A 26,559-nucleotide genomic window follows, 5' to 3' on the forward strand; every position below is an offset into this window, starting at 1 on the left:
CCACAAATCGAATGGGTTTTGTTTAACTGACAACACATGCAAATGTCTAAAGAGAATCAGTCAGACTTCTGTAGAAACATTCCACACATTCCTACTGGAAACATCTGTGGGGAAATCATTGCTGCATTAGTAAGTGGCTAATATTTAGCAATGTGTGGAAATGAGGTTTTATTGTGTCGCCATGCCTCAGTGTGATGACATAGTTCAGCTGAAACTGTGTGTGGGAACAAGATAACATTACAGTCATGTGGGATTACTAAACTTTAGTAATCCCACATGACTGTGTGAATGGTCACTCATGGAATCATTCCTGCATGATCACAGGAAACTGAGAAGCTGCTGTTTTTAGTTTTGCCAATGGAGCAAATAAATGTAGTATGCCCATATGCATGGAAACAGATGACCGTCTGCGGTTTGGGCTGTGGGAAAGTGGATCCAGAGTTTAAAATATTAAACAAACATCACACCTTCGGTGCACTGGTCTCCTTCACCAAGCATTTCATGTAGTGTCCCAGGTCCTTCCAGCTCCTGCTGGATGAAGTCAGCAACAGTAACGTTCCTACTGCTGCATTTCAACTGCAGTGTCAGGTGTCTCTTATTCTTTTTTTAACACTGTACTGAACTGCAAGAGGTTCCAGGATGTCTTTATAATTCATCCCAAGAATAAAATTGAATTAGATCAAGTCAAATGTAGAGTCTGAGATGTAGCTTTTGGGCTTTTGACCTTGGGGTGAACAGAAGAAACTGAGGACTTTAAACAGTTAATCTTTGGAAAAAAAAGCTTAGTATCAGAATCAGAATCGCTTTTTTTTAATTTTTTTTTATTGCCAGGTATGTGGACACACACAAGGAATTTGACTCCGGTTACACCTCACTCTCTTTAGTGCAACAAGTACAAAAAATAGACAAAAATAGACAAAAATAGACGTAGAACAAGATTAAATCAGAAGTGCAAATTGGTGCATGGTGCAAGGATGATACACTGAAGTCCGCTGTTTAACACAGAGACAGCCTGAGGGAAGAAATATAGTATGTGCCTTTGTAAAGTTTCAGTGAATTACAGAGAAATAAAATGAATTATTATTGTTGTTTTTTTTAAACATTTGTTTATTGCACATTTTTTTAATTTACAAACGGTGAACAACACAGAACAAGAAGGTACATACAAGAAAAAAAAGCAACGATAATAATAGCAATAATAATTATTAAAATGAAATTAATAAATAAATAACTGGAAGGAGAAAAAAAAAATAATAATAATTCGATACGTATATGTAAAGGTCTAAATGTGTAAACTAATTCAACTCTTCATTCCGGCCATCTACTTCAATGTCATTTTTCTCAAGGAAATTACAAAAAACCTTTCAGATTTTCCAAAACTTGTCAAGCTTATTTTTCGTGGTGTAGCTCATCTTTTCTAAAGCCAAGTAAAAAGACATCCCTGTTAACCATTGTGAAGCAGTACAAGGTTTATCCCTTTTAGTTGTCCGGGTGAATGTTTAGCAAACATAACTTTGGTTTGAGAGGTACTTCTTTTTCAATGATTGGACTGGCCAGGTTCAACACTTTTTCCCAAAAAGAGAGCATCAGAGGGCATTCCCACATGCCATGGAATAAAGAAGCTTTTTGTTGATTACATTTGATGCAAGTACCTGGGATATTTGGGTTCAAAAGGTTCAGCTTACTTGGGGTTATATACTGTCTGCTCATCCATTTGTATTGTAGTCATTTAGAGTTTGTATTTATAGTTTGAGTTTGAGCTGTTAAACAAGCTCTGGCCCATCGGATCTATCAAATGAATTATTAACATGAAAGTCTAAAATGTTACTGAGAGTCTGCCACACCAAAGTATTTCAGATATCACTGATTCATGACTGCAGTGTTCACACGTGACACAGACCAGTTGGATGGCATTTTTCCTGTTTCACAGCCGGCTGATTTATTGTTAATTACTGCAACGGCAGTCCAGCTGAACAGAGATGAAGTGTGTTGTGTTTTTGGTGCTGCTGGCTTTTCTGTGGACTCGCTGGAGAGGAGGTGAGTGAAACGTTCACTGTGTTGCACTGTGTCGGCATCATGGCGTTCACCAGAGGAGAAAGAAACACATCGACTAACATAACAAAGTGTGGCAGGTTCAAAGTGTGACAGCCGAAAATCACAGAACGAAAATGTATCCGGAGATTCATGAACCTTCTTTGACTTCTTTCTTATGGAAAGTTTGCTCAAAAAACTGTAAATGTCTTAGCATGTTTCCGCTTTGCTCTGTTCACTGATAACAGGATAATCTGTCATTGTAGAGGCAGAAACCTCAGAGACCATGTGTATCTATGTGTAAAAGAGAGTTCTTTTTTCTTTTAACAGTTTACGTCAAACTAATGAGATTAATCTGGGTTCCTAATGAATCCTTGTGGCTCTGTGTGTTTGCTGACTTTAGAAAAACAGCCAAGTATTTTAATTGTTGTGTGAAGTAATAAAAACTGTAATATCTACAAATGAGATTATATCAAATAAATATTTTAACTCAGGCTAAAAGTCAAGAAGTGCTTCTTTTTGGTAAGATTTTAATGTGCTGAGAACACGATAAGACTGTGACGGTTTGAGCTGTGAGGGAGAATCGCTTTGTAACAGTAAGGTTATGACAACACAACTTTGCTGAACCTGTCTGGAAACATTCTTTGAAGAAAGCCGTTCCTGTCACACAGTCACACCTTTAGGATTTAAATTCCTGACATCATTTCTTTGTCTGTGAAAAACAAAACGCAGAATAAAATTCGGCTATAGAAGCCCAACTCATGAAAGCTTGACCGTAAAATGTGTTTCAAAAGGAAATATTGCTTTCTGGAAGTGTTTATTTCCTGTTTCGAAGAAATGTGACGCACACGTTAGGAATTTAAAAAACTGCATATATCTGATCTGACCTGCTACACTGGAAAAAATGCCCCTCCAAAAATAGGTAAAAAAACAACAAATACAAGACGTTTTTGCTTGAAATAAGCAAAAAAATCTGCCAATGGAACTAGTGAAAATCAGCTTGTCAAGATTTCTTGAAATAAAATGTGATATTTAGGACTTTTGCGATAAAAGTGATCTTGAAATTAGCTTAAAAACCTCTTTAAATGAAAAAAAAAAAGCTTGTTTCATATGAAATCCGACTCAAAACAATTTGTTTTTCATTTAGCAAGATATTCCAGATGCATCGTCTTCAAACAAGTCCCTATATCTGGCTGAAATAGAACTTGTTAGGCAGTTGTGTCTTATATTAAGTGTAATGAGATATTTTGACTAGAAATGAGACAAATATACTTGGTAAGACTTTGATTTTTTCCAGTGTATACATCAAAAACATGTGACTAACCAGCTGTTTTCGGTCTGAGTCGACAAATAGTAAACTTAATTGACTGACCGGCGTCCAGGGTTGGGGAGTAACGGATTACATGTAACGGCGTTACGGTAAAAGGATACAAAGTAAAAGTAACTGTAATCCGTTACAGTACAAGCAAAAACGATGTACTCAGATTACAGTTACATTCAGTGAGAATGGGGGTTACTTAACAGGATTACAATTTGTGCGAGGTTGCAGTGACAGAAGTACAGAGCGGCAGGGTCGGACTGGGGAAAAAAATCGGCCCTGGCAATTTTCCCCGGGACCAGCCCCCCCTCAGTATTAATTAGTATCTCCAATCTAATTAAATAAAAATAAAAAACGAGCACAGACCGCTCATACAGTCAATGGCATGTACCCATAGAAAAAATACACACACACCACACAACCTGACTATCGACTGCTAACAACCATGATCAGTAACCTACACAAACCCAGACACATAATGTCTCGGCGGCCAGCAATCGGATAAACCAATGAAGTGAATCAATCCTGTGAAAGAATGAAAACAAGTGAATGAAACCTGCACTCACCCATTATGAAGTTAACTCTGCCAGCCCCATAATCTTGCCCCTGCTCAGCCAACTCAGCCAACGAGGCTGCTAGGCTTGCTAAATCGGTAAGCATTAGGCTACTGAAGAAAGCTAGTTTTTTTAGCTACGTTATATTATCATCTTTCTTCTCGGCTATAAGTTAACCTTTGTTTACGGCCACTGGCCCTAACCTGACGAGCTAGCTGTCAAATCACCGGAAGTTTTCACCGGAAGTATTGGCGCACACACACAAGCAAGGGTGTGCAAAGAAAAATAAAATGTGATGTAAAAGTCTTACTTTGCTTATTTATTACTAAAGTAGAGCACTTCATTGTCATTGCACATGTATTAATGAAATGCAGTTTGGCATCTTATCAAGTGTAACGCGTGCAGATTGTATAGCATGCAGTATTTAGAGATAAAATGCAGTTATTACAGCTAGTGTAAGGAAAGATGGTTAATAGATATGTGCAGAATAGATCAATTACCTAGGGAAATGCATGTATGTGCAGAGAATGTATAATGTAGTTATGGCAGTACAATGAAAAGAAAAATAGCATGGTATAAATAAATGTGATAAATACAGATGGAATCATACAGATAATATACAGATTATCCTATACCATAAATAGGTAAAAGTAATCCAAAAGTAATTAGTTACATTACTTTTTTTTAAGTAATCCAAAAAGTTACACTACAATTACATTTTAAACAAGGTAACTTGTAACTGTAACGGATTACATTTTTAAAGTAACTTACCCAACACTACCGGCGTCTTCCCAGATGTGATGGAATTTACCGAATATTCCCAAAAAATCAAAGTAAATCCCAAAGAAGAGCTATCTCCACTTTCCTCTCTTGGATGTCCAGCTCAGTTGTAGCTCAGCTCAGTACAGGTTTGACACAGATCTCTTTAACTGTGGTTCATTTCCCAGAACTGAACTCTGCACTTTCTATTGATCTCTCACAGATACTGAGGTATCCTGTGTTTTCAAGGAGAGCTGCATCTTACCCTGCAGCTTCCAGGGTGGCAGTGATGTAATAATCCACTGGACTCCTCCCAATCACTCCTACTACTTCTACCAAGACCAGATCAAAGATCAGGAGCAGCGCTTCAGAGGCAGGACGTCCCTGTTCCAGGATCAGATCTCCAGAGGAAACGCCTCGCTGCTGCTGACAGGGGTGAAGGTTCAGGACCAGGGCAGATACGAATGCCAGACCAGCACCGACACTGGGCAGAAGGCTTCCTTTATTAGTCTGAAAGTGGATGGTATGAGAAACACACAATTAAACTCATCTTGTATATGCTTTTCACCAAAAAAAAAGCATAAAAAATGTGCAGATTTGGATTCCAATCAACCTGTGATTTCCAAAGTCTGAGTACTTTTCAGAACATGTGATATAAAACCCGCTCACTAAGAGAACATGTGGCCATTTTACCTTACAGAAAACCATCAATATGTACAAGAACTACATTATTTATTTATTTATTTTTGTTAAGGGATGTACTGTGGTTAAAACTGTTGCCTCAGTACAGAGTTGTATGTGTGGGTACTTCCTCTGAAAACATGCATGTTAGGTTGATTAATGGCCAAGTTGACCCAAGTTGTTGCTAGGAGTTCATGTGGGAGTGCATGGTTACATGGGGTTTGTGGTGCACTGGAAAAAATGCCCCTCCAAAAATAAGTAAAAAAACAACAAATACAAGACGTTTTTGCTTTGAATAAGCAACAAAATCTCCCAATGGAACTAGTGAAAATCGGCTTGTCAAGATTTCTTGAAATAAGATGTGATATTTAGGACTTTTGAGATAAAAGTGATCTTGAAATTAGCTTAAAAAAACCTCTTCAAATGTAAAAAAAAAGCTTGTTTCATATGATATGTGAGTCAAAACAATTTATTTTCAAGACTTTTTCATTTAAAAAGATATTCCAGATGTATTGTCTTCAAACAAGTCCCTATATCTGGCTGAAATAGTACTTGTTAGGCAGTTGTGTCTTATATTAAGTGTAATGAGATATTTTGACTAGAAATGAGACAAATATACTTGGTAAGACTTTGATTTTTTCCAGTGTGGTGGCTCTGAAACATCACACTTTCACCTGTTACTTATGTGCACCAAAGCCACTTTGTTAGCTTTAGGAAAATAAAATCTCAGTCAAGAGTTAGGATAACATAGTTTAATGGTATGTTCCTCTCAAATACTCACAATGTCACATTGTGGCAGAGACATTCATTTTGCTAATGATTGGAGATATGATATGTTATCGAGGTTTCTATAAACTAACATGGCTATAGATTTCTTTGGAGACAGGGTTGTAATGTAATTAGCTTGAACCATCCTTCAACCAATGAGTCATAAAGATTTTGTCTTACTTCTTACAGCTCCTGTAGAAACAGTCAACATTCAGCAGGTAGAGAACAGGATCACCTGCAGCTCAGTGGGGATCTACCCGGAACCTGCAATTACCTGGTCCACCAGCCCTCCATCCAAAGTCATCCTCAGGAGCGCGACTATAATCCAGCCATCTGAACAGCAGCTCTACAACATCAGCAGCTCTCTGATACTCTCCAACAACGACACTGATCTGATCTACAGCTGCAACGTCAGCACCCGAACAAACAGCAGGAGGGCTACGCTGTTAAGACTCTCTGTTGTCCAAGCAGGTGGGAAATCTTCACAATGCAAAGACTGACATAACAGATGGTGTTGTGGATATTTATCTTGAAATACAAGATGTCCAGAAAAGCGTTCTTTCATTTTGTGAATGTTTTGTGTGCGTTCTCAGACAAACGCAGAGGTATAGCACTGATTGTTGGAGTCGTTCTGGTGGCAGGGTTCGTGGGCCTGGTGCCGCTCCTCCTCCGCAAATGTGACAAGGTAAAACAAACTTATCTTTTTTAAATGTATGATTTTATTCTACACTGGAAAAAATCTAAATCTTACCAAGTATATTTGTCTCATTACACTTAATATAAGACACAACTGCCTAACAAGTACCATTTCAGCCAGATATAGGGACTTCTTTGAAGACAATACATCTGGAATATCTTGTTAAGTGAAAAAGTCTTGAAAACAAATTGTTTTGAGTCACATTTCACGTGAAACAAGCTTTTTTTTTACATTTGAAGAGGTTTTTAAGCTAATTTCAAGATCACTTTTATCTCAAAAGTCCTAAATATCACATCTTATTTCAAGAAATCTTGACAAGCCGATTTTCACTAGTTCCATTGGCAGATGTTTTTGCTTATTTCAAGCAAAAACGTCTCGTATTTGTTGTTTTTTTTACTTATTTTTGGAGGGGCATTTTTTCCAGTGTGGAAAATTAAAACTACAGAAACATTACAGTACGGATATACCATCAGCTTTGTGCAGCTAAGCTCAAATGAAATGATACAAAGTACATTAAATAAACAGCTGGGAACTGTTTTAGAAATAAACTAACGAGCCTCTGCACTGGAAAAAATTGAAATCTTACCAAGTATATTTGTCTCATTGAGTATGTCATTACACTTAATATCAGACACAACTGCCTAACAAGTACTATTTCAGCCAGATATAGGGACTTGTTTTAATACAATATATCTTGAAAATAAGTGAAAAAGTCTTGAAAACAAATTGTTTTGAGTCATATTTCACATGAAACAAGCTTTTTTTACATTTGAAGAGGTTTTTAAGCTAATTTCAAGATCACTTTTAACTCAAAAGTCCTAAATATCACATTTTATTTCAAGAAATCTTGACAAGCCGATTTTCACTAGTTCCATTGGCAGATTTTTTTGCTTATTTCAAGCAAAAACGTCTCGTATTTGTTGTTTTTTTACTTATTTTTGGAGGGGCATTTTTTCCAGTGTATTTATTTCTGTTCATGTCAGATAAATCTGATGTTTTGCTCATTAAAAAAGTACGGTTATCATATTATCACACTCAAAATCCATAAAATTAGAATAAGGGATCCAGAGCAGGTGCCAGTGATTAGAAGCTTAGAAGTGTGCTGGAGAATGAAAAAGAATTTGCAGATTTCAAATGACTTTTAATTTGTCCAGGACTGAACACCATCATTTAGAAATTCATATTTTTCCTCCCCAGCTCTGTGGTGGCTCGTCCATTTAAACAGAGAAAGCTCAGACAATCTGACATTAAGCTGCTCAAACAGCGCCTCCTGGTGGCCACAAGTAAACAGATCTGAAGCAGAGTTTCTTCTGCTAATGCTGATGTTTTGCTCCAGGTTTTCAAGCATTAAGAAACAACAACATCCTTCCTCTCATGCAGGATCTTTCAAACCCAAAGTTCTCTGAACTACTTTTTTCTAACAGTGAGGACCAAGTCTATAAACTGAACATGAGTCTGATTACAGTAGTTCATTATTTTTAGGGTTTATCGCTCATTTGAACTCTCTGAATGCAAAGAAAAGGACCTTCAAGGCCAGTTCCCTGCAGTCGAACCTTTCAAAGTGGTGCTCAAACGTTTCCATGGAGTTGTACTAACCTTTTCTTTCCTTTTCTTACTAAGCTGATAGAAATGTGACGGTAAGATAACGGCATCAGAACACATTAATCGGAGGATCTAAAGCAGTGAGGTCTGATACTAACAGTACTGACTAACACATGAATGACAAATGACTTCAATGATTGTCAAAGATTGTTTCTAATCTGGGGAAATAAAACCACATGTTTCAACACAACAGATTTAATCCAGTTTACACAGTGTTTCAACAGTCTCGTACATTCTCACCAGAAATCTGTAATTATGGGCTCATCTTTGATAGAGGGGAGCACGATCCCAAAACCTCTGTCTAATTCAGGCCTAATTATTGGTGACTGAGTGGATAGATAGCATAAATAGTTACACTTTGAGGTGACTCAGCACTATTTATTTTCATTCTCTTCAGTCTCAGCAGGTAGAAGAATCCCATCAGCGTGAGGTCTCATCGAGGGAGAAAGGACAGGACATGAAAGAATTCCACACTAAGGGGTAGATATATCTTCAGCGTGAAATACAGCAGCTCTCATAGACTTTCTGTGAGAGCATGGTGTGTTATATTTACTTTATTAGGGACCGAGCAGTGAAACTGCAAGGACCCTGTTGTATCTGTAAGGTTTATTATTATTCCGCCGTATTATTCTTTGCAAAAGGTGCTCGAAAACTCTTGAAATTTTGCGAGCGCCACCTGCCAGTCGACGACATGAAAGAATCTAAACTTTATATTTTTGTGAGTCGCTCATTGACTCTGCAGCGCCCCCTACGATGCTTAAAAATGGCCCCCGCATTGGGGTTAGTTTCGCGTGGGACGACGAAATTCGGTACACTCATTCATCATGCCCAGACGCACAAAAAATTCTCCTGCCACCATGGTCCCACATCCACAGGAAGGCGGCCATTTTGGATGGAAGGTGCGTTTTGGTGCCATTTTTGCCCGATTCCACGTCTTGCATATGATCGAACTCATCCTACAGATTTCATGCTACAGACTTCAAACTTGGCCAGGTTACTCTTAAGACATGGGGGGAAAAATTCATGGGGCAACTTTTTCAAATTTTAGGCCGTGGCGACACCTCAAAGTTCGATGACCCGCCATCATTCGCCACAAAAAATTAAGTCGCTTATAACTCCTACATACATTATCCAATCTGTCCCAAACTCCATACGGTGAATGCTGGACCCAGCCTGAACGCGTACATATTATCATAGTGACATCCACCTATAGCGCCACCTGCTGGGGGTTGGAAACGTCTTGTGTTTTTCACACCTCGCATTTGGACAAGTTCCCCTTACACATTTAATACAAAAAGCTTCAAACTTGGCCAGGTTACTCTTAAGACATGGGGGGAAAGAATCATGGAGAAACTTTTTCAAACCTCAAAGGGCGTGACCAGGCGGTGAAAATAATGTGATGGCGTTTGTGATTTGAAAGCCTTATCATCATCGCAAAGTGACCTCGTACGTATGTAAAGGGTATCGTGTGTGGGCGGAGCAAAATGGCTCAGTGGTGCCCCCTAGAAATTTTCAAAAACCCCTCCGCATTGGGGTTATTATGTGCTCACACGTACGCAGAGGGTATCGTGCGTGTGGGCAGAGCTGCGCGACTACGGCGTCCAGCGCATGCACAACGTGCGCACATCTCGGTCCCGCATACAGCTGCTTGCAGCTTTCTAGTTTGTTTCGAGTTTAATGTTGTGTTTCAGAATTGAATCTGGTTTCATTTCATTTTGCAGGACCGACTTTGAGGAAGAAAGCTGTTTAAAAGATACAACATCCCAGCCTGCAAAGAAGCCGAATAAGTGTAAATTATACATAAAGTTAGCTGGAGACAAATTAAGCTCTTCGCTTAGAAAGTAGGATTAAATTACACTATGAAGATCCAGTGTGTCGCTGTTTCACTATCTGAGGAGGCTTTAAGGATCTGAAGTTTGACTATTAGCTGAAATGTAGTTTTCAGTGGGACTGCAAGACAAGAAGACCTTCAGCTCTGCGGGTTGGAGCCATTTGGAAATCTTCCTCATCCAGATGGATTCAGGAAGGAAACGCGGACTTTCTCCTCTCCTCCATATTTATGGACTAAATGTTGAAAAGAAAGTCGTTCATAAAGTCACAAAGCAGAAAAAAAAAGACCCTGAATGTATTTACTCTGTGAACATCTTTTTCAATAATTAGGTGGGTTTCATAAAAGATTTGGTAAAGATTAAAATGTGACTCTGGGATTAAAACAACAACTGAGCCTCTTGCTAACTTCTCAGATGATATTAAATGTTTTTTAGTAAGTGTTTATATCTCTTAATGAGTTGTACTTATTACACAGATAGGCTCTTTTACAACATTCAGCAGTGATTCTACTGTCAATGCAAAACAAAAAGATGTCACATCGTAAATAAATGCAGTGTCAATGAATAAAAAGTCAAATCCATCTCTATATTAGATCAACCAGCTGCATGCAGCTCAAACCTGTTACTGATATTCACATCATCTACAGATCATTTAGAGTTGACCTAATTTTCATGTTTGTGGAGGAGAAATAATGAAACCAAGGAAAACATTTTGTATATATAACAAGAATATAAGAGATGATTTTATCAAAAATTTTTGTGTATTTGTACTTGCTTTTGTCAGGTTGTAACATTTTTCTTAGTAAAAACATGTATTGAAACCTCTGTTAATGGGATTTTTTTATTTCTCTGGTAAAAAGAAACCATACAATTCAGTTCTATTTATACAGCACAACAAATGTCATCCACACCCATCCTGATGCATGCTGGTCCTTTACCTGCTCCCCTGGTTACGCATGAGGTGACCAAAATATAAAAATGTCCACATAACTAAACAAAGAAACACAGCTGAATACATAACAGAATTTTAAAATTGAAATATAAAACAAAGAACAGTTTTTAACAACAGCAAATAAATATCTCATACGTGTCAGGAAGGAGAAATTACAGTGAACTAGAAAGAGCTGTTCCTGCGAAACAGCTGTGAGAATGCAAGAGCTGAACAACCATGCTAAAAAATCTTAAGAAGCTAAAAAAAAGCTAAAACAGCTGAAGAAGCTAAAGCTAAAGGAGCTGAAGAAGCTAAAGCTAAAGGAGCTGAAGAAGCTAAAAGCTAAAGGAGCTAAAGAAGCTAACAGCTGAAGGAGCTAAAGCTAAAACAGCTGAAGAAGCTAACAGCTGAAGAAGCTAAAGCTAAAGGAGCTGAAGAAGCTAACAGCTGAAGGAGCTAAAGAGTTAGAGTTAGAAGTTAGCTAAAGAAGCTAAAAAAGGCTAAACAGCTAAAGAAGCTAAAAGAAGCTAAAAGCTGAAAGAGCTATGGAAGCTAAAAAAGGCTGAGAAGAAACACGAGTTTGAAGTTGAAATGACATTTAAAAGACGAAAGTGTAATGATTTCAAGCTAGAAACAGTATGCAAGCTAGAAACAGTATGCTTAAATAGTTACAATTTTTTTTAAAATTTTGAGCTGACATGCTGGGGATTGAACCCGGGCCGCCTGTCTCTGCGAGACCCAAAATTCCTAAGACAGGTCTTCTGAAGAAAATTGAGAGTCTCCTGGTACATATAAACTTTGAATGAGGTCTCTGTGATGTTGTATGACTGAGTTATGAGGCCTCCAAAACAGGGCATTTTTTGACATATTTGGCTCATTAAGTGCTTTTCAATCGATTTTTCCTTTGAATTTTGGGTCTCTGCGAGACCCAAAATTCCTAAGACATGTCTGCTGTAGACAGCCATGTCATTTGTATCAACGTCCAGGTTTAAAAAAACAGGTCTTTTAGCATTTTAAAATGCTTTTTGGGGCTTTTGAAGTGCTTTTTTAAGTGCTTTTGGGTCTCTGCGAGACCCAAAATTCTTAAGAGAGGTCTGATGGAGACAGTTATGTCATTTTTTATGAAGGTCCTGGTTAAAAAACAGTTTTAATGCAATTTTAAATAAGCTTAAGTGCTTGATGTTAAGTGCTGTTGCCTTAAAGAGGCGAACTGTCCCTTTAAATAAGCGTTCTGTAGCTTTAAAAAGGCGAACTGGCCCTTTAAAGCAGCAAACTGTCCCTTAAAAGAGGCGAACTGGGCCTTTAAAGCGGCGAACTGTGCCTTTAAAGAAGCGTTCTGTACCTTTAAAAAGGCGAACTGGCTCTTTAAATTAGCGTTCTGTAGCTTTAAAAAGGCGAACTGGCCCTTTAAAGCAGCAAACTGTCACTTAAAAGAGGCGAACTGGGCCTTTAAAGCGGCGAACTGTGCCTTTAAAGAAGCGTTATGTACCTTTAAAAAGGCGAACTGTGCCTTTAAAGAAGCGTTCTGTACCTTTAAATAGGCGAACTGGCCCTTTAATGCATTTACTTGGATACTTGGATAAGATATGGAAGCCCCAAAATGGCTCCTGACGGGCTCCATCTCGGTCTATTCTTCCTAAGCATTCTGTCTCAGCCCTGAGCAGGCTGTTAAGCTTGTTGCTAGGAGACCGCTCGTTAACATTTGCATAGACTTTTAACTGCCAGGTGCTGCAAATGACAGACACTTTGAACTGCTTAAAATGGAGCGATTTTGATTTCGGGTACTTTCTCGAACAAACGGTCACAGCTCGAAAAGTAAAGCTCGAATCCGTATCATTTTTGTACCGTGAGCGCCACAAGGGACGGCCGAATCCAGCGGTGTGATTTTCATTCGGCTAACCCCTCGGGCTCCTTTTAAATGGCAATTTTAAAATCACATTTAAACACTGATTTTAGGATTTTAGCCATTTATAATGGGATTGAGGGACGGAACTTTGCGCTCAAAGGCAATTTGTGATAAATATGGGTGGCAGAGGTCAATGAGTGTGACATTGTGTAAAAGAGGACAAGTTTTCCTACATTTTAAGGTATAATTTGTTTCTCTCAGTTAAACTGTATGAATGTTATAGTAATTTGTTTGAAAAGTTGAAACTTATCAGCACTGCTGAATGTCTCACTCAAAAATCGAAGAAGGAACTTAATTTTCATATTTTTTAAACTGTCATATTTCAAAATTGGCCGAATATTTTTAAAAGATGAAACAATTGGTAACAGCTGAATGTCTTATGAACATTTTAAAATTTGAATGGTGTCTCTAGCTAAAAGTATGCTGAAGCAGTTACGATTTGAAAGGAATTGAAGGATTTGAAGGATTTGAAAGGATTTGAAGATAAGGATTTGAATAACTTAATTTTCATATTTTTGAAACTGTCATATTTCAAAATTGGCCGAATATTTTTAAAAGATTAAACAATTGGTAATAGCTGAATGTCTTATGAACATTTTAAAATTTGAATGGTGTCTCTAGCTGAACGTATGCTGAACTAGTTAAGATTTGAAAGGATTTGAAGGATTTGAAAGGATTTGAAGATTTACCATTACTTTTAATGGGGAAAAAAGTTGAACAAAAAGCTTAATATCTTAAAAAGTTTAAAAGTTTGAAATACCAAAAATAATAGCAGTAATGTGCTGAAAGAGCTGAACATTTTGATACCAAATTTGTTGAAATAGCTTAAAGTATGCTGAAGTAATTGAAGGACAAATATCGGCGGAAGAATAATACGGAATAATAACTAGAAAGAGCTGTTCCTGCGAAACAGCTGTGAGAATGCATGAGCTGAATTACCTTAATAAAGAAAAATCTTTAAAAGCTAAAAGATTTGAACATTTTAAAATTTGAATGGTGTCTCTAGCTGAAAGTATGCAAAAGTAGTTAAGATTTGAAATGATCTGAAGGATTTGAAGGACTTGAAAGGATTTGAAAGGATTTGAAAGATTTGAAGGATTTGAAATGATTTGAAGGATTTGAAGGATTTGAAGGATTTGAAAGGATTTGGAAGGATTTGAAGGATTTGAAAGGATTTCAAGGATTTCAAAGGATTTGAAGATAAAATTAAGCTAGAAACAGTTGAAATGACTGAAAGTATGCTTAAATAGTTATAAAAAAATAAAATAAAAAGTGTGGTCTGACATGATGGGGATTGAACCCAGGCCACCTGCACGAAAGGCTGTTAGAGTTACCATTAAGCCATTTCGTTCTGTTAAACCGGAAGTGCATATAACCCATTTAAAGACTACACAGACAGTAACATAGCACAGCTGCTGCAGCCGCGGGATAAATCTGAGGCGCAAACTGTCTTCTAACACGTTTTGTGACAAAAGTTGAACAGCTAGAAAAATAATTTTAACATCGTTAGAAGCAGAAGGCTTAGAGGAACTTAGCAAAGTAGTTTTACATCTGTGGAGTGAACTATATTGAAATAGAAGCAGTTTGAACACACACAACATATATGAGAGATGAGACGGCCGCCCGCCGATCACGGGAGAGAAATGATGCCGAACACTGACTTCAAATACATCTTGTGGGAAAAGTTGAGCAGCTAGAAAAATAATTTTAACACCATTAGAAGCAGAAGGCTTAGAGGAAGTTAGCAAAGTAGTTTTACATCTGTGGAGTCAACTATATTTAAATCGAAGCAGTTTGAAACACTTGAAGCTGATTCAAAAAGGGCAGATTTCCTCAGAATTTTAGAAGTTGTTCAAGCTTAAAGGCTCATAGTTCAAAATCTGTTCATGTGAGCTCTTTAGGAGTTACATTGGCTGAAAGAGGACAAGTTTACCTACATTTTAAGGTATAATTTGTTTCTATCAGTTAAACTGTATGAACGTTATAGTAATTTGTTTGAAAAGTTGAAACTTTTCGCACTGCTGAATGTCTCACTCTAAAATCCAAGAAGGAACTTAATTTTCATATTTTTGAAACTGTCATATTTCAAAATTGGCTGAATATTTTTAAAATATGAAACAATTGGTAATAGCTGAATGTCTTATGAACATTTTAAAATTTGAATGGTGTCTCTAGCTGAAAGTATGCTGAAGCAGTTAAGATTTGAAAGGATTTGAAAAGATTTGAAGGATTTGAAGATTTACCATTACTTTTAATGGGGAAAAAAGTTGAACAAAAAGCTTAATATCTTAAAAAGTTTAAAAGTTTGAAATACCAAAAATAATAGCAGTAATGTGCTGAAAGAGCTGAACATTTTGATACCAAATTTGTTGAAATAGCTGAAAGTATGCTGAAGTAGTTGAAGGACAAAAATCGGCGGAAGAATACGGAATAATAAAGAGAAACAGGAATGTAATAGTGAGAATGCTTAATGCATTCTCACAATAACTAGAAAGAGCTGTTCCTGCGAAACAGCTGTGAGAATGCATAAGCTGAATTACCTTGCTAAAAAATTCTTAAGAAGTTAAAAAATTTGAACATTTTAAAATTTGAATGGTGTCTCTAGCTGAAAGTATGCTGAACTGGTTAAGATTTGAAAGGATTTGAAGGATTTGAAAGGATTTGAAAGGATTTGAAGATAAACTGAATTTTCATATTTTTTAAACTGTCATATTTCAAAATTGGCCGAATATTTTTAAAAGCTGACACATTTGGTAATAGCTGAATGTCTTATGAACATTTTAAAATTTGAATGGTGTCTCTAGCTTAAAGTATGCTGAACTGGTTAAGATTTGAAAGGATTTGAAGGATTTGAAAGGATTTGAAAGGATTTGAAGATAAACTGAATTTTCATATTTTTTAAACCGTCATATTTCAAAATTGGCCAAATATTTTTAAAAGCTGACACATTTGGTAATAGCTGAATGTCTTATGAACATTTTAAAATTTGAATGGTGTCTCTAGCTGAACGTATGCTGAACTGGTTAAGATTTGAAAGGATTTGAAGGATTTGAAAGGATTTGAAAGGATTTGAAGATAAACTGAATTTTCATATTTTTTAAACTGTCATATTTAAAAATTGGCCGAATATTTTTAAAAGCTGACACATTTGGTAATAGCTGAATGTCTTATGAACATTTTAAAATGTGAATGGTGTCTCTAGCTTAAAGTATGCTGAACTGGTTAAGATTTGAAAGGATTTGAAGGATTTGAAAGGATTTGAAGATAAACTGAATTTTCATATTTTTTAAACTGTCATATTTCAAAATTGGCCGAATATTTTTAAAAGCTGACACATTTGGTAATAGCTGAATGTCTTATGAACATTTTAAAATTTGAATGGTGTCTCTAGCTTAAAGTATGCTGAACTGGTTAAGATTTGAAGGATTTGAAAGGATTTGAAAGGATTTGAAAGGATTTGAAAGGATTTGAAGATTTACCATTGATTTTAATGGGGAAAAAAGTTGAACAAAAAGCTTAACCCTAATCCCTGATAGGGGACATTTTTGTCCACTTGGGGTGAACTTTCTCCTCTAATTTCACACTGTAGATAGTGATCCCAGATAGCAAAACTCTTTTGGCCCGTATCCGGTCCACACCTGACATGTTCATCCGGCCCACATACGGCATGGAATGATGGCACTTGGGCGGTCCGCTCATGTTTGCCAGAAGTGGGCCACAACCAAGCCATCACAATGCCAGATGTCAGCCAAAATCAGCCCAAATGAACCAGCACTCAACCGGATGTGGGCCACTGTACAAAACTCTTTTGGCCCGTATCCGGCCCACACCTGACATGTTCATCCGGCCCACATACAGCATGGAATGATGGCACTTGGGCGGTCCGCTCACGTTTGCCAGAAGTGGGCCACAACCAAGCCATCACAATGCCAGATGTCAGCCAAAATAAACCAGCACTCAACCGGATGTGGGCCACTGTACACTTTAATTCTGGCCAGAACTGGTTTACACACTATAACCTTGACTAACCTGCACATTTGGGGAGTCACAACCATGATAAAATAGTATGTCAAATATGAAAACACAGAATGGTCTCAATTTGTGGCTACATGCCATTATGGTAACCCCAGATACCGTTTGAATGGTGGCATGCATCTTGGGGTCCAAGATGAGGAAACTGAAGAAATGACCAAACACGAGAAGTGGGTGTGATTTTTATTTTATTTTAAAACATAGTGGCCAAAAAAAAAAAAAAAAAAAAAAAAAAAAAAAAAGGAAAAAAGGAAAAAGAGTTGGCGACCTACAAAAATCCAAATCCGTCTTCCGTCCCTTTAAGAAATACACAAAAGAACAAATTTAGTTGATTCAGTAAAGTATATTCAGTATATGGTGGCAGTGAAGTGCAAAACACAAAACCTCATCAGGATAAACAAAAAAGGCTGTGTGAAATGATATAAAGTTATAATATTGTGTTGATGCCTTACAAAACTTCAAAACCTAGTCTGTTTTTAATTACAATTAATCTGAAGCTAAACCCAATATCTGCTTGCTCAACCTCATTCTGTTCAGACAATGAAAGTTGGGTAACAGGCAATGTGAACTGGAGTAAAGCAGCTTCAAACACTCAGACAAACTTCACATTTAACCTCAACATTTAAGTTACAGTAATAACTCATGTTTATGTTAAAGGTGATTTTTTTGCTTTTGATATTTTGGAAGATATTGAAATTAAACTCAGGAGCTGCATACACCCCGCACACATGATGGCAGCTTAATCTTGATTTCTGCTGTCGAACAGCATCACATATTGCAAAATAGGTATCGTAGCCGACTTACGTGCGTGCTGTGAGGAACGCCTTCTCTCCTCCCACCATCCCGGTCTCCGGCTAGATGAAGCCACCTTTTTATGTAGGCCTCCACCTCCTGATCAGTGGCAGTGGCCGTTAGTTGGTTGTTTCTGACCGTTCCTAAAAATTGAGAAAACAGTAAAGTTTTTGATAGATTACACACAATGGTGAGAAATGCATGGCATGCTATATCCTGCCCATAGTTGGGCAGCAATGATGAATGTAGTTTGAAAACAGTTTAGCCATGCCCATGACCAGCCCATTACTAAAATTGGAGGAAAGCTGCCCTTCACCTGATGAACTGATTGATTAATCAACAATCAATGCCATTATATTGCAACAGAATAGAATATTGTCTGCTACCACACTGATGCATAATCATCCACATATGGATAAAGCGATTATGATTAATTTCAGCACCCCTAGCAACTACTCAGAATCATGAAAGAAAAGGAAAACCCTAACCCATTCATAAAACGCATCACAATGAAATATAACACAATTAACACTTACCAGTAATGACATCTTTTATTTGGAGGCTGTGGAAAGCCGTTTTTCCATTTACGCCCCGCCAGTTGAGCTGCTTGGCCAGCAGTATCTCATGATTCTCCAGACCGCATCTTTAATGTGAACCCCACCGATGACACTCAAAGTAGTAATCTCAGGGGGAAAAAAAAGAGAAAAAAAGGCAGTATTAGTACCACAGTTTTAGAGAAAATGTTTAGACTAAATAATCAATTTCAGTAAGTGAAATCAGTGTACTGTGGTTTCTTTATTTTTCACCCGAGGTGTCCCAACTGAGCTTCATTTTTGCTGTGCAAGAGGAGTTTTGTCACCCTCAGATGTACAAACCGTACACCCCTTACTTTAAAACAGTCCTCAACATCTCTGTACAGTTACAGTTCAATCGGATTGTTTTTTGATAAGGTTTCGATATTGCTTAATCATAACCGAACAGAAAAAAAGTTCCCGTACACGTGCATCGATAACATAGCATGCTAAGCTAACACAACGAAAGTCCTCGGTCGCAAAAACAAAAGAAAGCAAACCCTCCAGTCCCAGCGGTCTGGGAACAACTTCAGACTCATACTAATGACCATAGAACAAGCAGTGTTTCTTTTTGAAAAAATGGCATCAACCTCACTCGTGGCTGTATTTTGGTCGCAGCATAGCTTACAGCACTATGGTCGTTTTGAAAAGTAATTACATTTCAACTATAGCCAATTTCAGCTAACCCTATCTGAAGAGGTACAATGCCACTTGTAGACACAGCAGGTTTGTATAGTTTAAGAGAAACAAAGCTAACACATCTCACACATAAAATTAAATAAGCTGAGCCGAACTTACCTTCAACTTTTCTGTGGATCCCAGTAGGCTGAATGCGGCCAGTTTCTTCTGCAAGGTAGCTGGGTCACGATGAAGTGCTGCCTCAGCCAATCAGAGTGGCGTTGACCGATTCAAATGTTAACGGTTGTGTTCCAAACTCCCCCGCAAATTTGGAACAAATCACACCAAGGGGGCGTGGTAGTGAAAAAAAAAACAGTCTAACTTCTCTTCAGGTAAAACTTGCAGTTTTTTTGTGGAATAAGAGTGGGTTTGCCCAGCTCACAGTAAACCCACTTTTACCCATAGTTTCAACAAAGGTGGGCCAAGTTTATATGTGGACCACTTTAGGCTCACATCCGGATTACTCTTTTCTTATTTGCCATATTTTGGCCAAAACTGGCCCAAATATGTTTCAACATAGGTGGGCCAAGTGTGTTTCTTTATATGTGGGCCACTTTAGGCTCACATCCGGATTACTTGATGCTCACTTGCCGTATTTCGGCCAAAACTGGCCCAAATATGTTTCAACAAAGGTGGGCCAAGTATGTTTCTTCATTTGTGGGCCACTTTAGACTCACACCCGGATTAGTCGTTGCTAACTTGCCATATATCAGCCAAAGCTGGGCCGTATCCGTTTTGTAATATTTGGCCCAAATGTAGCATTTACTACATGGGCCACTTTAGGCTCACATCTGTTTTGTCCGGGCCAGAAGAATGCCTACAGTGCCGGATCGTTGCCTCAAGTGGCCCACATCCGCATGCTATCTGGGATACTCATCATATTTGGTCCAGTTGTGTATTTTTGACTATTTTTTCGAATTTCAAACACACATCATATACAATACAATTTTTCATTGTGTAAAAAAAAAACTCCTTAATTTCTGAAAAGGGACATTTTTGTCCCCTTTTAAAACGACCTAAAAACATCATATATTAATATTTTTTTCCACTTTTTTTTTCATAAATCTTTTATTCCACTTCAGTTCCGATCATAACTACCAAGTTTTCAATTATTTTCAAAACAATTAACCCTTTAAATGCCAATTTGAACTTTTTAGCCCAATTTTGAAGGCTTTAGGTGCCAGTATTTTCAAAATATGGAATGCAGAGTGGAATTATTGAGTAGGGATAATTAGGGTCTGGGATATGTCAATGATTAGCAACAACTTTGATTTTTAGGGATTTTTTTGTTATGCCTGATTTAAAAAAAAAATCCTTAATTTCTGAAAAGGGCCATTTTTGTCCCCTTCTAAAATGATCCCCAAAATACCATTTGTTAATATTTTTTTCCACTTTTTTTTTCAGAAATCTTTTCTTCCACTTCAGTTCTTATCATAACCATCAAGTTTTCAATTATTTTCAAAAAATTAACCCTTTAAATACCAGTGTATATGAGGTAAACACCAATTTTTGTTAAAAAACAGACAAAAAAACTGCTGTATTTTCAATATATGCAATGCAAAGTGAAATATTCTATGGGGGATTATTAGGTCTGGGATATGTCATTGATGAGCTACAACATCAGTTTTATCAGCTTTTTAGTTTTTCTGCAATGGCAGATTATAGAAACGGCTCCCATAGACATCCATTATAATGAATGCAGCATTAGTCTATGGCACGCACGCACGCACGCAGGCACGCACGCACGCACGCACGCACGCACACACACACACACACACACGCACACGCACACACACACACACGCACACACACACACACACACACACGGACACCTGTGTGACCCCAGTGATGTTATGAGGTCGTCAGACTGAGAAATAGTTTGGGTTTCTTTGAGGTAACATAATAAAATAATTTAGGTGTCTTTGAGGTAACATGATGAAAGCACCCTCGTTTGTCAACGACAGATCCACCAGCATGAGAATACGAGAGCTGTGCACATTTCTCATTCTCCTGAAGGTTGGAAGGCATGGCACAAAAATTCAGCGTTGCCCAAGCCGTGGAGGAAGTCCTCAGACCAGGGCACAGCGACTCTCTCTATTCATCCTCCTCTGATGACTCCTCAGATGAAGAATGGGAACTCACCCTACCTCCAGCAGCTCTGATTATAACAGCACGGAGGATGAAACTGATGAGACTGCTGGCCTGGATATTCTGTTGGTGTCAAAAAATGGCAAGATCTCCTGGTCTGACAACCACGCCAACACCCTCCGATACCTGCCTGCGCCCTGTGCTCGCCCTGGACCGACCACCTACGCATGCGCCCGCATAACCGATGTGAAGCCCACCTGGGATCTTTTTCTGACTGATGAGCTGATGGAGCTGATCATTCAATTCACCAACCTGGAAGGCAGACGCACCACAGAGGCCCGGAGGGACACCGACCAGGGAGAGTTGCAGGTCTTCCTTGAGCTGCTCATCCTCGCCGGGTGCATCACTCACGAGGTGAGAGCACCCTCAGTCTGTGGGATGCACTAGATGGGCCATGTTCAGGCAAACCATGGCACACACAAGATTTGAATCCCTTGTTTGATGACCAGCTGACACGACCCCATCGACAGCGAGAGGGCAAACTGGCTCCGATTGCAGCTCTCTGGGAGAAGTGGGAGAGCCGACTCACCCGCCTCTTCACCCCGGGCAAAGAAGTCTGCATCGATGAGCAGCTGAAGGCCTTTCAGGGTCGCTGCGCGTTTCGGCAGTATATCCCCAGCAAACCCCCAAAATATGGCATCAAAGTGTGGGTTGCCTGTGACGTGCGCAGCTCATAGCCTTCCAAAGACATCTAATGATATGAATGTTTCAGTACGGTCGTACATCGGCCGTTTTACCGATGAAGGGTTTGGGAGTGGCGAGCTTTAGACGCTGTGTTAAAATGTATCGGCCTACGTCGTGGGCTAAAAAGCTAAATAATAATATATAAATAATAAGCTAAATTGCTATCTTCAAGTATTGGAATGAAGATCTGCTCAAATGAAAACTCGCCATGGTTGGGACCATTAGAAGGAATAAGCCCGAGCTTCCCCCAGTCCATCTGCAAGTGAGCCACAGACCTGTGCGCTCCTCAACATTGGCCTTCACTGCAACACACACTTTCTGTAATCTGCATATCGCATGTCATATGTGCCGAAGAGGTGGAAAATGTTCTCCTCCTCAGCACAGCGCACAGGGACCCAGTGGTCAGCGAGGATGAGCACCGAAAACCCCAACTAATCCTGGACTGCGCGTGCGTGTGTGCCATAGACTAATGCTGTATTCATTATAATGGATGTCTATGGGAGCCGTTTCTGTAATCTGCCACTGCAGAAAAACTAAAAAGCTGATAAAACTGATGTTGTAGCTCATCAATGACATATGCCAGACCTAATAATCCCCCATAGAATATTTCACTTTGCATTGCATATATTGAAAATACAGCAGTTTTTGTGTCTGTTTTTTAACGAAAATTGGTGTTTACCTCATATACACTGGTATTTAAAGGGTTAATTTTTTGAAAATAATTGAAAACTTGATGGTTATGATCAGAACTGAAGTGGAAGAAAAGATTTCTGAAAAAAAAGTGGAAAAAAATATTAACATATGGTATTTTGGGGATCATTTTAGAAGGGGACAAAAATGGCCCTTTTCAGAAATTAAGGATTTTTTTTTTAAATCAGGCATAACAAAAAAATTAAAAATCCCTAAAAATCAATGTTGTTGCTAATCATTGACATATCCCAGACCCTAATTATCCCTACTCAATAATTCCACTCTGCATTCCATATTTTGAAAATACTGGCACCAAAAGGCTTCAAAATTGGGCTTAAAAGTTCAAATTGGCATTTAAAGGGTTAATTTTTTTGAAAATAATTGAAAACTTGGTAGTTATGATCAGAACTGAAGTGGAATAAAAGATTTATGAAAAAAAAAGTGGAAAAAAATATTAATATATGATGTTTTTAGGTAGTTTTAAAAGGGGACAAAAATGTCCCTTTTCAGAAATTAAGGAGTTTTTTTTTAAATCAGGTATAACAAAAAAATTAAAAATCCCTAAAAATCAATGTTGTTGCTGATCATTGACTTATCCCAGACCATAAGTATCCCCCCTCAACAATTCCACTTTGCATTCTATATATTGAAAATATAGCAGTTTTTGTGAGTTTTTTTTACAGAAATTGGCGTTTACGTCATATAAACCAGTATTTAAAGGGTTAAATTTTTGAAAATAATTGAAAACTTGGTAGTTATGATCAGAACTGAAGTGGAATAAAAGATTTATGAAAAAAAAAGTGGAAAAAAATATTAACATATGATGTTTTTAGGTCGTTTTAAAAGGGGACAAAAATGTCCCTTTTCAGAAATTAAGTTGTGTTTTAAAACAGGTATGAGGGTTAATATCTTAAAAAGTTGAAAAGTTTGAAATACCAGAGACAACAGCAGTAATGTGCTGAAAGAGCTGAACATTTTGATACCAAAATTGTTGAAATAGCTGAAAGTATGCTGAAGTAATTGAAGGACAAAAAACGGCGGAATAATAATAATAATAAAGGGAAACAGGAACTTAATAGTGAGAATGCTTAATGCATTCTCACAATTATCAATTAGCAGCGTTCAACAGTAACAGATTACATGAAACTGAGTTTCCAATATATAATAGTACAGTAACTGTAACCAGATTTCAGATTATGTCCAATTACATGTGGAAAAAAATGTAAATGAAAATAAAAGTATCATGTGATTCTATCAAAAATACAACAGTTCACACGTTTGTTTACAAATGTTAACTGAGTTGCCTGCATGAACAAACATGGGTGTGAGCACAGTCTGATGAAACTACACCTTCAGATGAGTCACACAGAGCTCACTGATGTGTTTTAATGGTTTGTGAACAACAGCACAGCTCTGTGGTGCAGAGTTAAAAACCTTTGTGTTGTAATCCACAGATTTAATCCTTCAGCACTGGAAAAAAATCAAAGTCTTACCAAGTATATATGTCTCATTTCTAGTCAAAATATCTCATTACACTTAATATAAGACACAACTGCCTAACAAGTACTATTTCAGCCAGATATAGGGACTTGTTTGAAGACAATAGATCTGGAATATCTTGTTAAATGAAAAAGTCTTGAAAACAAATTGTTTTGAGTAACATATCATATGAAACAAGCTTTTTTTTTACATTTGAAGAGGTTTTTAAGCTAATTTCAAGATCACTTTTATCTCAAAAGTCCTAAATATCACATCTTATTTCAAGAAATCTTTACAAGCCGATTTTCACTAGTTCCATTGGCAGATTTATTTTTATTATTTCAAGCTAAAACGTCTCATATTTGTTGTTATTTTACTTATTTTTGGAGGGGCATTTTTTTCCAGTGAGGTCAGTGTTTTTTGTTGATAATCACTGAACATTTCTGTCGAAGGGCAGTTTTTAATGAACCCTGTACTCATTAATCTGCCTCATAACAATGAACCCTTCTGGGCACGAGTAATTCACTGTGTGAATGTTGGTGTATCAGCGTTTATCAGCTGTGTGTTTCACGTATCACCACTAGGATGGGCTATTGTCAGACCTTGGTAACATAAATCAGACACTCGACTTCAAGGTGACAATATATTATTCTATAGATAACATGTAACATTACACTGTAATCTCAATTAACTTTTATTATTCCACGCATCAATTGTAGACTATAACCAGGCACATCTAGTTATTAAATAATATAACGTGCTTAATTGTTTCCCTTGTTATCCAGCAGCAGGCACTTTAATGTTAGTTTGACCTTTTGACCTTTGACCTTTTACAACTTCACTCTTTGTGGAGTGAGCCTTCCTTCTCTGTGACTGACCAGAAGCTCTTTCTTTTGGTCTCTTCAGTGCCTTGATTTCAACCTTTGGGAAGAACTCATGTAATCTTTCAGGCTCAATGGCTTTGCACACCTTTGTAATCTCATCCAGCCCATACCAGACCATTTCATGGGCCTTCACTTAGCCTTTAGGCAGGGCTCCAGAGTGCGACCAATTTGGTCGCACATGCGACCTATTTTCTCAATGGTGCGCCCAAAAAAAATCTGAGGTTGCACCGGTGCAACCACTCGTTCGAGGGAAAAAAAAAAAAAAAAAAAGTCTACGCGACTCTGAAAGTCTCCCTGTGGTTCAACAACAGACACACGTTAGACCCATATCGTGGTCTTAACCAATCAGAGATAGTGAAGGGCGGGACCCCCCTCTGATTGGCCCGTGTACGTGTACGTTTGAACACGTGCTTGCTAGTCAGACAGAGAGGTGATGAACCTCGGCCGTCAGATAAACACAACAGTGGATGTAGCCGCGGGTGATAAGATGAAAAGAACGATTGACAACTTGTTGGTTAAGTTAAGGCCTGATTCATCCGAAAATAATCACAACCAATGCTCTGACACGGAGCCATCAACCTCCCACGTTATGTCAAGCCCTGGTCCAGAGCTAGCATTTGGAGCTAGCATCAGATAATGAGCCACATACGATCGACTCCGAGCCAGAACCAACTGAAATTAAAAGGGGTAAAGTGTATACATTTCTAAGAGAGTGGCTTGATCAGTTTACCTGGCTAAAATACAGTAAAGCCGATAATATAATGTACTGCATTTACTGTAAAATGTGGCAATAGTGCATTTGTGACTGGTTCTAATAGATTTCGAATTGAAACGCTGAAAAAGCACAACGCATCTATGAAACACATTACCTGCTCAGTGTCCCCTCTCCCCGCTGCCTTTCAGCGGCAGGCAGCAGCTGAAAGCACCTGATCGTTCAGGAATGTGTCAGTGTGTACGGCCGTATCTTGAGGAGAGGAAGACCGGTGAATATACTGATATATATTTATATGTATTTAACCCAACTACAGGAGTTGGCCATCCGAGGGGCACGCATGTGACTGCAATGGAGGATAGTCCATAAGACATTGAGCCATGTTCAGTTTGAAGCCCTTAAAACACTTGCAATTTTAATTTAGATTTTCTTTTTATTTAATTTATCTTGAGATGTTTTAAGTTTAAATTTCAGGCCAGTGAAGCACTTTAAGCACCAACACTTTTTCAGTAAGTTAAGTTCAGTAAGTTTGTAGAATTGTGCTTCAAATAAAGAACTTTATTTTGACCAGATTGCTAGTTAATAGACATATATGGACAGCGATTTTAAAATAGATAAATAAAGTGAACCTGTAAAACTGCGGTGTTAAATGCAATGCGTTTGAAAATTTGGGTGCACCTAACTTTTGTGCTGGTGCACCTAAGAAAAAAAAGTTAGGCGCACCAGTGCAACCAGTGTAAAAAGTTAGTCTGGAGCCCTGGCGGGTCATCCACTAATCGAAGGGTTGGTAGTTTGATCCCCACATCCTCAAG

At 38.0% G+C, this 26,559-nt stretch overlaps 1 protein-coding gene across 1 annotated transcript; it reads left to right on the forward strand.

The window, feature by feature from the left end:
* Window positions 1–1,637: 1,637 nt before the first annotated feature.
* Window positions 1,638–11,058, forward strand: LOC142369827 (CD276 antigen homolog). The gene is made up of 6 exons (XM_075452225.1): window positions 1,638–2,037; window positions 4,886–5,185; window positions 6,301–6,582; window positions 6,705–6,796; window positions 8,808–8,890; window positions 10,132–11,058. The coding sequence occupies exons 1-6, from the start codon at window positions 1,980–1,982 to the stop codon at window positions 10,253–10,255; spliced, it is 939 nt and encodes a 312-aa protein (XP_075308340.1). The 5' UTR covers window positions 1,638–1,979; the 3' UTR covers window positions 10,256–11,058.
* The last annotated feature ends 15,501 nt before the right edge of the window (window positions 11,059–26,559 follow it).

The sequence above is a fragment of the Odontesthes bonariensis genome, chromosome 20 (genome assembly GCF_027942865.1).
Source record: "Odontesthes bonariensis isolate fOdoBon6 chromosome 20, fOdoBon6.hap1, whole genome shotgun sequence".
Lineage (NCBI taxonomy): Eukaryota > Metazoa > Chordata > Actinopteri > Atheriniformes > Atherinopsidae > Odontesthes > Odontesthes bonariensis.